The sequence below is a fragment of the Lycium barbarum genome, chromosome 3, assembly GCF_019175385.1.
Source record: "Lycium barbarum isolate Lr01 chromosome 3, ASM1917538v2, whole genome shotgun sequence".
Lineage (NCBI taxonomy): Eukaryota > Viridiplantae > Streptophyta > Magnoliopsida > Solanales > Solanaceae > Lycium > Lycium barbarum.
The window spans coordinates 8,678,787-8,692,794 of NC_083339.1; the positions used below are offsets into that span (position 1 = coordinate 8,678,787).

Consider the following 14,008-nt stretch of genomic DNA (forward strand, 5'->3'; position numbering starts at 1 on the left):
TTCCCTCTCACATTTGCTCAGCTCCCCATAAGCATCTTCACACTCCCACACACTCAGAAAACAGTGCAAAAATAAACAAGACTCCTGTCTTTTGCTTTACATTAAATGGCCACAAAAATTGCTCCACCTTCATCCTCATCATGTTTAATCAAGAATTCATCAAATGAAGAAGAAGAAGACTACATAGATATGGAAGTTACCTCTTCTTCTTCTTCTTCTTCTTCTTCTTCTTCTCCACAAATAAGTAGAGAATTTGAGTTCCAAATGTCTTCTGTTTCCATTAATGACAAAGATACAACAACAACAACTACTTCACCAGCTGATGAACTTTTCTATAGAGGCAAACTACTCCCTCTTCACCTCCCTCCAAGGTTAGAAATGGTCCAAAAACTCCTTCAAACCTCAAAGATTGAACCTTGTCAACTAGTACAAGAACAACAAGAAAAAAAAATTAGCATTAGTACCAACAACTTGACTAATCCTAGAACCCCATTTGAATCTAGCAACCAAAAAACCTCAAAGATAGAATCTTTTCAAGTTGTAGAAGAACAACAAGAAGAAAGGTTTAGCCTTAGTACCAAGAGCTTGATAAATAGTAGAACCCCATTTGAATCTTGCAACATTTCCCCATCAAAGATTGAACCTTATGAAGTAGAAGAAGAAAGATTTAGCATTAGTACCAAGAACTTGATTAGTAGTACTAATACTAGCACCCCATATGAATCTTGCAATATTTCTCCATCAGAGTCTTGTAGAGTGAGTTGTGAACTCAATCCAGATGAGTATTGCTTTGAATGGTCCAATGAATTCAGCACACTTTTTAAAGACAACCCCACAAAGATCAAATCTTGGTCCAAGAAGATTAAGTTAGTGAAGCAATCTTTAATCAGCCAAAAACTAAAGGCTTCAACTTCAAAGGCATATCTAAATCTCAAGTCTATGTTCAACAAGTCTACTTGTTCAGATCAAGAAGTTTCTAATGCTACTAAAGACTGTCCAAATAAGTACATTAAGGTATGTAAAAAAATCCCTTTTGGCCATATTGGAAAATGTACACAAAATTCACCAACATTAGCAAGTGTGATAAGAGACATTGATGAAGACAATAATGTTAATAGTCATAGAAGGTCATTTTCAGCAGCAATTAAGAAGCATTCACCAACTAAATGTTTGTCATCTTCTTCATCTAATGGTTCTTCTTCTACCTCATCTTCATCTTCATCATCATTGTCATTGAATTCTAATGGATTTTATGAGTTGAATTTTCTCAAGAGAAGTAGTAGTACAACTACAGAGATTGAAGGGTCAATTGAGGCAGCCATTGCACATTGTAAGAAGTCACAAGAGCTTTGCAATCCAAAAAGGAAAATGAATGAAGCTGGGATTAATTCATTGTCTATTTCCAAGATTGCAGCCACTGAGATTCAAGCAAGACCAGATCTTTGTAGATTTTGAATAAAGTTTTCTTTTTTTGTTACTGTCAAAGGACACTACAAAAAAAATCAAAAAGAGAAAGTTTTGGAGGATGAATCTGTTAAACTGGTTTTTTCTTGACTTTACTAGATTATATGTAATTAATTCATTGTTCTAGTGTGTATACTTCCATGAGTCAATGTAATTTTTTCCTTCTGTTATTCTCTCTAATTTTGAATTATGTTGAATTGTGTTACCACCTCATCTAAGAACTTAATCGGTGAAAGAAACTACATCTTTATTAACTTAATTATATCTTGAGCAAAATATAGTTAGTTACGAATTTTTTTTTATTTGTTCATTAACATCCATGCTTTAAGGCTTAGTGAGAATTTTGCCTGTATGGACATGCAAATTCTTTGTTTTTTTCATTTTTATTTTTTCAAATAATTGTTTGGTTATACATTGCAGTTAATTTTCACTTCAACTTGAAGTTAGAGGTTTTCAACTTTGAAAAACTGGTTCTAACTGCTTTTTCAAGTAAATAAATTTTTTTCCCTCATAAAACTTCAATGTTTTTTCAAATGAAATGCACGTCCAAACATAAATTCAACTTTTAAAAAATTAATTTTTTTTCAACTTAACTTCAATTTTTTTTTCTCAAATATTACCAAATTCATGCCCAAACGCCTGCTATTAAAAAGAAAAGAGGAGGAAATGGACCTTTTTGCACTCACTAAGATGATGGAAACCTTTATATAAGAAGTGAATAAACTTTCTGTTAGTAAAGGGTACTATAGAAACTACATCTTTCTTTTTTAGTAGACAGTGGCTTTTTTACAGACAGCCTTTTCCCACAACTAGATTCTGCTCCACTTTTTCTCATATGTTTCATTAATCATTCAAGTGCTATGGACTCTGCCAATAGTAAGTGTACTATTGTACAGTTTTTAGTATAGAAGTGAGGAATCTCTCAACTTTTACTAAAGAAAAAGTGAAAGCTGTTATTTTTCTTTTTATAATATAAAAGTTTTGTTCAGAGTATTATCAAAAAGTATTCAGGTCCTTTACAGGAAATTTTGAAAAAGACTTTAAGTCAAAAAAATGTAAAGGGTTATAAAACTAAAGACACTTGAAAGTGGTGTGTTACTATGGATCTAACTTATACTAATAATATAAATAATTTTTACACTGTCAATTTGTGGTGAAGTCAATATTTTCATTAAGATGAGTCAAAATATAAAAAATCATATATATATATATATACGGTGTCAAGGGAATTCAACATAGTACACATATATACAAAGGGTGTCAATTAACTCACCTTCAACAAGAATAGCTTGGCCCTAATGCCAGTGTAATTTAACATGTAGCAGCAGGCTACATGTCTTATTTCCATACTACTAATCTTAACTACTATGAATGCTACATGCATGTAGTTTAGGTAATTTAATTTTTGAAAATTTAATTTATTTTTATTAATAGTGTATAAAAGCTATAAGGGTAATGTAGTAAATAAACAAAAGAGGGTGGGGGACCACTTGATAATGGCATATATAATCCAAAGATCTTCATTATATCATGCTCACTGACTTGACTATCTGAGACTCAATAGGTAAGATTGGTTGTCTTGCAAGGCTATTGAGATATGCACATTTTAAGATGATCATTATTACAAGTCCTTTTTCCTTTACCAATCTCTCTATTATATAACCTAGTCTAGACAATCACCTTTGGGCATCATCATTTCTTATGAGAGCCTCCCCAACAAACATTAGCTTAAGCAAATTCTTTTTAATATTTCAATGGTTACATAACAATAACACTAATTACCACGCCTCAATTTCAAATAAATACATACTCTGTGGTGTTTTCAAAGTTCCTTTTTAAGTGAGTCCCGATAAAAAGACGAGTTAAAAATGCAATTCAAATTGGTGGGGCGTAAATATCGTGAAACATAACGTTAGATCCAACCTTTTAGATGTGATCCCTTATGTGTAAGTTCAAACTTTTTGGGTAAATATTCTGGGCATAAGCTAGAAAACTTTCCCAAATTGGAAGTAAAATTACTTTATAATTCCTTTCCTAATACTTAAAAGCTCATTGGAAAATCTCAAATTAAAAAAAAAAAAAAAAAAACAAAGTCAAAAGCATTTTTTAGTTGTTACCCTAATTTCATAATTCTTTCTCATTATCATTTATTGAATAATCAAAATATTTTTTGGTTCTTTCTCTGCAAAGCTAGAGCTTTGTCCCCTAACTCTCGCCACTTCCTCCTTTATGCTTCATTTTCTCAAGTTTTTTTTTTTCTTTTTTCTTGCTCTGTTTATTCTTTTCATTTTAGTTTTCTGTTATGGAATTTCTAGTGATATTACAAGCCTTTTTTCCCTTACCAATCTCTATTGTATATTTGACCTAGACAATCACCTCTGGGCATCATCATTTCCCATGGGAGCATGCATCCGCAACAAATACTAACTTAAGCAAGGTTTTAAGTTTGGACTTGAATGGTTACAAGACCAACTACAATAATAATTATTTTCATGCCTTAAACCAAGTAAATTTAGATAAGTTACCTAAATTACTACTGTTCTTGTCGTTTTATTTAAGCTCATTTCAATTTATGTGCATGTCTTGTTGTAATGACAGAGTCAAAATTTTCACTAAAGGACTTAAAAATATAAAGAAGTAAACACATGAAGAAGCCAAAGAGATTCAACATCTACTAAAATAAAGAAATCATTTTAACTTTGTATATACATTGTAATTTTTTGACGAAAAGGTAGGATGAACCCCCGCACCCCCTAGCTTGTTCAGTCCCTATCCCCGCGTACTCTCAACTGTTGTGAGGAATAATTATTCTAAATTGACTAGACCTTGGTTGTAAACATACTATAGCCTTTTTAATTGTCCGAATTTGGAGCAGATAATGTAATCAAACTCACATAGACGAAATTATTAGAAAATCCAAACTTAAAAAAGAAGATAAAAAGAAAAGGTAAGAGAGACAAAAGATTGAAAGGTATTGATCAAATGTTCATGAGATGTCTTCACTAACCTATTGAAAGAAGCTCATATGAAATTTCATGCACAAACAAACTTAAATTACATGTGCTGTGTCCCTATTTTTTTGATATTGACAAATCAATACTTAAGGAAAGCTTGGATTCCTTGAATTTCTAAAAGTTTAAGGAACAACAAATATATCACAGAGAATTATGTACATTGTATATGTTCGGGGTATACAATTCATATTTACCCACCTGAACTCATTTTACAAAATTCTCCTTTTAAAAAATTACACTACAACAATTATGTACGTTGTATATATTCGGGGTATACAATTCACATTTTGTATATCTTAATGGTATACAAGAGTAAGCATAGCTGAATCACACTGTTATATACCATTAAAATATAACTATTAAATTGTATACGCCAAAAGTATACAACATACATATCTACTGAGTATTGTCACTTAACCTGCATGAATTCTAAGAAATTGTAGGATTTTCGAGACAATATCCTTTTGAAAATAATAGTCATTCTAATCAATCCATTTTTGGAGTTAAATTGGACAGAGCAACATTAGCATATTAATTACCAGAGATTCCTTGAAATCCCTCTGATTAATTCAAAGCAAAACATAACATTTTCAGAGGATTAGGGTCCCTGAGACTCACAAAAGGATACATTCATTTCCTCCTGCCTTCCTTGTTTACTAATCAATTATAAGTCATAAGTTTCACAACTATTTTTACAATATTTTTTATATCAATTCTTTAATTTGGAAATTCGGAATAATTTGCTGGCAGGAAACGTAGATTATACTAGCATTTATGTTGTTCAGATCCTATAAAAATGCAATTGTATTTGTGTTGGATCCTACCAAAAAATGCAAGCCATGTTCCAGCACCTCCAATGAAGTTGAGTAGTAACTAGAAAAACTATGAATAACTAATTGCATTTAATTAAATAAAAATCAAGTTAATTATAGTTGACAACATATATAAGTTATTTTCAAAAAATTTAAACAGTTTCTTGTCGTAAATATTGTTAAATAGAATGTTGTTATTGTACATTTATTGTAAAATTTCAATTGTTGTCTCTTTCTGGAGTAAATATTTAGTAAATAGCCCTTTTTATCCTCATAACTTATAGACATTTTAGACCACAATCTAAAAATCTCTCTTGAGCAAACTGAAAATCTTATGAGAAAACGTTAAACCATGGTCTAATTAAATTTTGAAAGTTATTGCAACCACTAGGTGGCAGTCGAATGTTTGTCTGTAGCTATGTGAAATTGATCAACACATGAGCAAATAGTCTACTCGAGTCTAATGTTGTCCGGAAGGATAAAATCTCAAGGGCTATATTTGCACAACTTTTAAAAATAAGGACAAAATCTAAATGGTGACCTAAAAAATAAACTTTTTTTTGTGCGGAATGCCCTTCAAAGGCAATGGTCTTTAATTTTTTTCCTTCGCTAAAAACTTCTTGGTTCCGGGTTCGAATCCCCGCTTAGTCAAAAAAATTTTAAAAAAATCGCAAGGTAGAGTATTGATTCACCAGGCAGAGTTTGACTACAAACTCTACAAACTCTACCTGATCAGGTACTTATACTTGAAGGCAAAACTCTACCCTAAGGTAGAGGTTTGCATTAAGGCAGTTTTTTTTTTTTTTTTTTTTTTTTTTTTTTTAATTTAGTTGAAATTTTGCAAAATTTTGCCTTAAGGCCTAATTTTGCTACGAAACTCTTCCTTGCAATTTTTTTTTATTGAGCCGGGATTTGAACGCAAGACCTCGGAGTATTAGGCGAAGGGCAAAAATTAAAGACCAGTGTCTTTGAAGGACAATCATGCAAATGACCCAAAAATAAACATTTGCATAAACCAACCAAATTTATTTAAGGGGAAGTTACATAAATACAAGTAAATAAGTAAAATATTTTGTAATCTACAACTATTAATTAAATTACATAATCTACAATATATACTCTATATTTAGGGTATATGTATGATTTTATACCATAAATTAAAAAAAATGTTGATATGAATAAAAGGCTAATAATGAGTTTCCTGTATTAGTGATAATCAAATTAAATACATATTAGAACACATTAATTACTTTTCTAAACATCCCAATATACTCAGCGAGCATTTTAATCTATAAAATAGTATACTAATATGATATATATTATACAATTCCTTGAACAAGTATACATATTCTTGTACTTATATATTACATATATTTCACTATTATATACTCTATATAATATTATTTTTTATGTATATTAACTAGTATATACTATATATAAAATAATTTCTTATGTATAGTAAACAAAAAGTATTATATATATATATTTGACCACATACATTATTGTATATATTAGGCATATATTGTTTATTATATTAAATATATACAAATATAATTTAATTGAGTTAATTTTCTTATTTCATGGAAGAGAGAAAAATAAATTGAACAAGCGATATGTGATGGCAGAAAGGATGCCAAGTTTTATGGGATGGGGTATCAATTATTAATTAAGATCCTATTTTAGTGGTAATCCATAAGTAATTATGTTATTCTTTCTATATATTGTATATTGTATATTTTATATGCTATTGTAGAGTACAATTGGTTGGCACATAGAGTAATATATTCATATATTAGGTCTATCGTAATATTATATATTATATGCACAAATAATATTATTATATTATATACTATATATAATGTACAAACTTAAATATACTGATTTCTACTATTATATTCACAAATATTTTGTTATCATCTTTTCAGTTAAATATACCAATTTGAATATACCATATAATTTTTAAGGTATATTTTCATGTACATTTCTTATACCATATTTTCATATACCATATATTTTCATGTACTTTTCTTAATATTAATATATTCAAATAATTTCTTTGTCACAAAAAAATAATTGAATCCTCATCAAGTGAAATTTAAAAAAAAAAAAAAAAAGAATAAAAAGGAGGAAACGAAAGGAAAAAGTAGTTTTAAAACGGTAGATGGAATATGAGATTTGAAGTTGATTTTGTTATGTTTATTTGAAAAATTACATTCTAATGATTTTGAAATAAAGAGAAAGTAAAAAGTGGATATGCATTAATGGTGATAACTTCTAAAATTAAGTATTATTAATATTTTAAGAATGTAAAAAGTTGTATTTTTATAATTAAGAAGTTAAAATTTTGAATAAGTTGTATTTATGTAATTCTTTGAAAATAGTTGTAATTTTTTTAATTAACATTTGAAAAAATTGTATTTGTGTGACTTTCCCTTTATTTAATCATAACCCACCACCTGTGTGGTTGTACCCATATTCCGTTTGGAGCGCTGAATTCTAAGTTTTACATATGTACAATGAATCTGACCTCCAAATTAGTACCCGTATCCGAGCAACATATATTAGCATAATGCAATCGAGAAATAGTGCCTACAAGAATGGTTGGGTGTATGAACAAAGCTCCACATGAAAAATAAAAAGAAAAAAATTACTTTATTTTTAATGATGTGAGGCTTTTGTGAAAAATTGTGCAGGATCGATCCAAAACAAATAATATCACACTGTGTGAAAAGTTCGTTTAAGTCCAGCTTGAACTACATGACCATTATTGTACTTAAAATCTGGGATATAAAGAACATAATAATCCAAATAGGAACCATCAAATAAACAGGTAGAACAATGTCTACATTCATATTATATTGGTCATTCTCAAAGAAGAAACGGTAACACTATACTGAGAATCAGTTTGGACCCTTCATTTTGTGGTTTATTAGAAATGTTCATTCTCTTTCAAAAGTTTTTGAAATTCTCTAAGAATAAATGTGCATGTACTTCTGAACTGGAGAAAGGATATCAGTAGTGGAGCATGTGGTGTAATGTCTAGATTTTGGGAGAAATAAAGCAAGAAATATTTTGTTGAAGATAATATATCTGCAGTAGCATTATCTAAAAACCAGGGCCGGCTTTTGGGCAAGGCAACCAAATGCGAATTGCCCTTCTTTTGGGGTGGTCTTTAAATTTTGTCCCTTATATTTGAAATCTTTAAATTTTGCCCTTCGGTTAAACCCCATGGGTTTCAGGTTCGAACCCCCACACAGTCAAAATTTAAAAAAAAATCGCAAGGTATAGTTTAAATTTCGCTATGCCCCCACCGGCATACACTTGTGAAGGAATTAACAAAGTTATGCCGGACCCGGCATACTTATGCCTTATGGGCAGACTTGGCATAAGTATGTCGGGTCCGGCATAACTTTGGTAATTCCCTTTACAAGTTTATGCCGGGTCCGGCATAAAAGTTTGCCCATTAAAAGTATGCCCCCACCGGCATAAACTTGTTAAGGAATTACCAAACTTATGCCGGACCCGGCATACTTATGCCTTATGGGCAGACTTGGCATAAGTACGCCGGATCCGGCATAACTTTGGTAATTCCTTCACAAGTTTATGCCGGGTCCGGCATAAAAGTTTTCCCATTAAAAGTATGCCCCCACCGGCATAAACTTATTAAGGAATTACCAAAGTTATGCCGGACCCGACATACTTATGTCAAGTCTGCCCATAAGGCATGAGTATGCCGGGTTCGACATAAATTTGGTAATTCCTTAACAAATATATGCCGGGTCCGGCATACACGCGACCCAAACCTTGCCTTGCAATTTTTTTTTTTTTTTTAAATTTATGCTTGAGCGGGGGTTCGAACTCAGAACCTCATGATTTCTTCGTGAACGCTCAGAGTTGCAATGCGAAGGATAAAAATTAAAGACCAGCAATATGAGGGACATAATTTAAAGACCACAAATATGAGGGGCAAAATTTAAAGATCACCCCAAAAAAAGGGCAATCCACGCAAAAAAAAAATGACTAAAGCCCAAGCTTTAGGCCCCAAAAATTTTGTGGCCCCCGTTTTTTACCCATAGGGTTCTATGTTTTTTTTTTTTTTTGAATATAAAATATTCAAGAGTTAAAAGAATATTTTTTCCATCTAAAATTTATTTTACCTGATATTTTTATTATGTAGGTATTTATTACTTTGTAATTATTTATTAAAATTTAAATATGTCAACTATAAAATATGAATCTAGTTATATATTTAAAAATCAAAAAATAGAAATTAAATTAAATCTAAAGGGCCTGTAAAATTAAAAAGACTTGATTCTTTTCCAAATTATATTGCTTATAAAATAATTTAACAATTACTGTAACAATTACCTTACCCGATTTTGTTTTTTAAAATTGATAAAATCTTACTTAAATTCAACAATATCTTAAGAAAATTTGATTATATTAACTATATTATTAGAAGAGAAAAGTTATAAAATACTTATTTATAATATTGCATCTCAAAAATAAAAATAAAAATAGACTTCAAATACAAATTATATAGTATGAAAAAATAATTTTTTGAGGAAAAAATGTAAGGTCTCTAGTTGAAGTTTGGCATTAGGCCACAAATAGTCTTGAGCCGCCCCCGCTAAAAACTAATATTCATCTTATAGTATTTCATTATAGTAAAAAGGACACAAATGACCGCTGGGTCATAAATAATCACATGCGCTGACCCATCTATTCCCAAGCCTAAATATTAGCCCATAAACTATTCCCATCCGGTAGCCAAAATCTATAGCAAGCCTTTTGTGGCGACTTTTAGTCGCCACAAAAGATTTAAAAAGTCGCGACTAAAGGCTGGCCGGTCCAACAGCCCCATCGCTTTTTTTTTTTAAAAAAAGTCAGACATTTAGTGGCGACTAAAAGTCGCCACTAAAGGACTGCTACATAAAAATCAGGCTTTTTAGTGGCAATTAAAAAAGTGGCCACTAAAGGTTAAATATCCTAAAACATGTATAATATGTGTATATTTAGTAAGAAATATCCCAAAAAACTTTGAGACGATTTTTGTATACAATATGTATCACTTGTGTATTAAAATATGTATCAGTACCTATCTGTAATGTATATAGAAACTGTATAAAATATGAATCACTAAGGTATGTAATCATTTTTGTATATAATATATATCATTTGTGTATATAATGTGTATTATATAATAGAAAATTGTATCATTTTTGTATATAATATGTATCATTTTTGTATAGAAAGTGTATATATAATTCCAGCATGTATATATAAACTATATCAGTCTTGTATAGAAAGTGTATCATACGTATAAAAAATGTATCATAAAAACCGTATCATTGTGACATATAATATGTATCACTATTGTATATGTTAAAAATAAATATCATATCATTATTGTATAATATGTGTATAATAAATGTATAATTAACGTATAATTTATGTATAATAAATGTAAGATTATTTCCAGCATATGTATATAAAATGTATAATTCTTGTATATAAAGTGTATATATAATTCCAACATATGTATATATGCTGTAGCAGCCTTTTAGTGGCGACGTTTTTGTGGCGACTAAAAAGTTTTTTTTTTGTTTTTTTTTTGCGCTGGGCTGTTGGGCCGACCAGCCTTGGCATTATTTTGGGCCGATCGGCCATTTTTTGGCATTAATTTGGGCCGACCGGACACCTAGTGGGATTAAGCCCAAACTGTGGTTAAATGTGAGATTAGTTTGGCTGAGTGAACACACAATGTCCTTTTCCCTTCATTATAACCTGGAAAATATTGAGTCATGCAATTTAATCATTTAGTATACAACTGCTGAATGAGATTACTTTTTCAATAAAGAACCTTTAAACACTTTAAGCAGAGTATCTTATTCTAGGAGCGATAAAAGGGCTAAATCTCAGTAGATTGTGGCAGCAAGGTTATTCTGACACTTACAATATCCTGTAACTATTTTAAGTTGTCTGCGCTTCTTTTGGCATTTTTTTCTTCTAATCGGAGCGACAAAGTGTTGAATCTCAGTGAATCATGGCAGCAAAACTACTCTTCCACTTACAATACCTCATCACATATTTAAGTCGTCTGCGCTTCTTTTGGTATTAGTTTCTAAGATATAAGGTTCTCCAACTATACTAATCCATCACCAGCTCTAAAGGATGATATTGTTAGATTGTACTCAAGTCAAAGAGTTATCAATCTTGGAAACTAGAAGTTGGATGTGGAGATTTGCCAGTCACAAATTTTATGTCATATCAATATTTTATCTCATGCTCCTAACTCCAAGCAATGTACACCAAAACTGGAGACAAGAGAAAAGAAGTTAGTATATGAAACAACATATAGAGATTGGTTGTGATTGCAGACCATGTGGCAATAGCTTTTGGAATTTGTCTTGGAGCTTTTGGCTCTTTCAGTTGATCCCCATTTCAATTTCCTCTCAAATCAAAATTTTCTTGAACATAAAGGTAAGAAAATGTGCTTGAATGCATTTTTGAGGCGGGCTTGAATCTTTTTTATTTTATGGTCGAGAAATTCGTCTGGGGCCAACCCTTAGGACAGACTGCAATTGTTGAGCCCACCCTTATGACCTACTGCAGCTAGCTTTCAATACTCAGGTAAATGATGGGCTCGCCTCTCTACGATTCTCCACTTAAATAACAGGCCTAGTTCGCATAGCACAGGCTCAAACCGTGACCTATGTCACAAGTCCCTCAACCTTTGCCGCTTGAACTAAGCCCTCGGAGCTTAAGGAAGTCTTTAATCTTAGCATCAACAAATTCATGTGCCTAAACAACTATAATCCTATATTTCTAGGACTTTCCAAAAATAGGTGGTCACCTCATGTCAGATCCTCCAAATTGAACATGCACTACTTTTGGAGGATCCAACACGTACCCGTCAATATTTTTGAAGAGTCCAAGCAACATACCTTGAATCAAATTACAATATTATAGTAGGAGGGAGAACATTTGCTTTTCGAACAAATGGAAGCAATAGTAACCATCAAAATGCATGGCATTTAGCTTTTCCAATAAGAAACTCATGAAACTAGCTAGATTGTATGCAGAGTATGAAGCCATAACTATTTTAGTATATCGTTACTAGATCTCCACTAATATGCCATGTATGTTATGATTCTTTTGAAGTTATACAGACTTCCCTAAAAAAAAAAAAAAAAACATGCGCAGAGCATGTCACCATATATGTAGCTTCCAAGGGTTCGTTCGTTCAACAATTCAACTGGTACGTGAGTTGAGTTCAGAACAATTCGCTTCCTATACCCCACTGTCATGTCATTCTTCACTTGAGGACTATATCCACACTTTGACCGAAGACAGATCTTAAACGAACTCTGTCCATTTGATTCTAAGTCCTGATCTTCATCCGATACCCTTTGCTATTCTAAACTATGCCAGAATATAAAAGTTGCAAATACACAAGTAAGAGGGTAGGGACATGGTGTACAACTTCAGAAGCAGAACTAGGATTTGAAGTTTATGGTTCTAATTTCTGGGATAGCGACATCAACTGTTAGTAACTGAGTTCTAAATTTAATTTTTGTACTACTTTTTAGTGAAGTTTTTAATACAAATACAAGGTTTGAACTAAAGTCAATGGGTTTGGCCAAACTTGTACGTTGGCTTCTAGCTCTGCCCTTGTGTACAAGAGATGTATCGCTTTAGGCCTACACCTAACAAGATGAAAACATTGCACATTGGAGCAGATAGAATGTGTCCAAGAAGACTAAAAGTTGAGTCAGTTGCTGTCAAAACTCTAAACTCTCATGCCAGATATGGCAAAATGATTGTTGATGCCAAAGATTCCAAGAGATTGCACTTTTAACACTATGAATCTACAACTTTCAAGAGACTCAAAACCAATGAAAACAACATTACTGTTAAATTTTGAATTAGGATTTTAAGTTTCATGTTGACAGAAAGAATCAAACTTAATTATGTGACACAGTATGCTTTCTTGATGCTTGTTAATTACTACTCCCTCTGTTCGAGTTTATGTGACACACAATTGGTCCGTTTAAAAAAAAAAAGTCACATTTCTAAATCTAGAAACAATTAAATTTATAATCGCACAAATATTACGCCATGTTTAAAGCCATAAGTTTCAAAAGTTTTATAGTCGTACAAATGTTATGGCATATTTTAGATCACGAGTTTCAAAAGTCTTCATTTCTTTTTGAAACTCCGTGGTGATTCATACTATGTCTCATAAAATTGAAACGGATGGAGTAACAGATATGTCAAGTGAATGAATGAACATGAGGAAACTGAAGCATATAACAGAGTTACTGTTGAGAAAATGAATGTAATATCTCAAAAGGAAGTGTCCAAATTCATTCTTACCAAAATAATGTTCATTCTCTTAATATTTAGTTTATCCTAATTATATCATTCAAATATGGGTCTGATTATTTATTCAATTTATGACCAGCCCCTTAATTAGTCATTATAATAAGGTTTAAAGCAAAAACCGTTATCAGTTTTATTGTTGGTCAATCTTCATTCATATTCCTCCCTTAATTAGTGCAATTGAATGTCTATACCATTATGATAAAACGTTACGTGCTATGAAATAAAGAGATGGCAGTACACGTTTTCTTGGGCTATCACATTAGCTATCAATATTGCATGAATCATAGTCTATATACGCATTCTTAAGTTCTTCTCTTTGTGAGATAGAAA

The 14,008-nt window shown here is 31.3% G+C and overlaps 1 protein-coding gene across 1 annotated transcript; it reads left to right on the forward strand.

Moving 5' to 3' along the window:
* LOC132633705 (probable membrane-associated kinase regulator 4) lies at positions 1-1,637 on the forward strand. Its single transcript, XM_060350210.1, has one exon. The coding sequence runs from the start codon at positions 106-108 to the stop codon at positions 1,453-1,455; it is 1,350 nt and encodes a 449-aa protein (XP_060206193.1). The 5' UTR covers positions 1-105; the 3' UTR covers positions 1,456-1,637.
* The last annotated feature ends 12,371 nt before the right edge of the window (positions 1,638-14,008 follow it).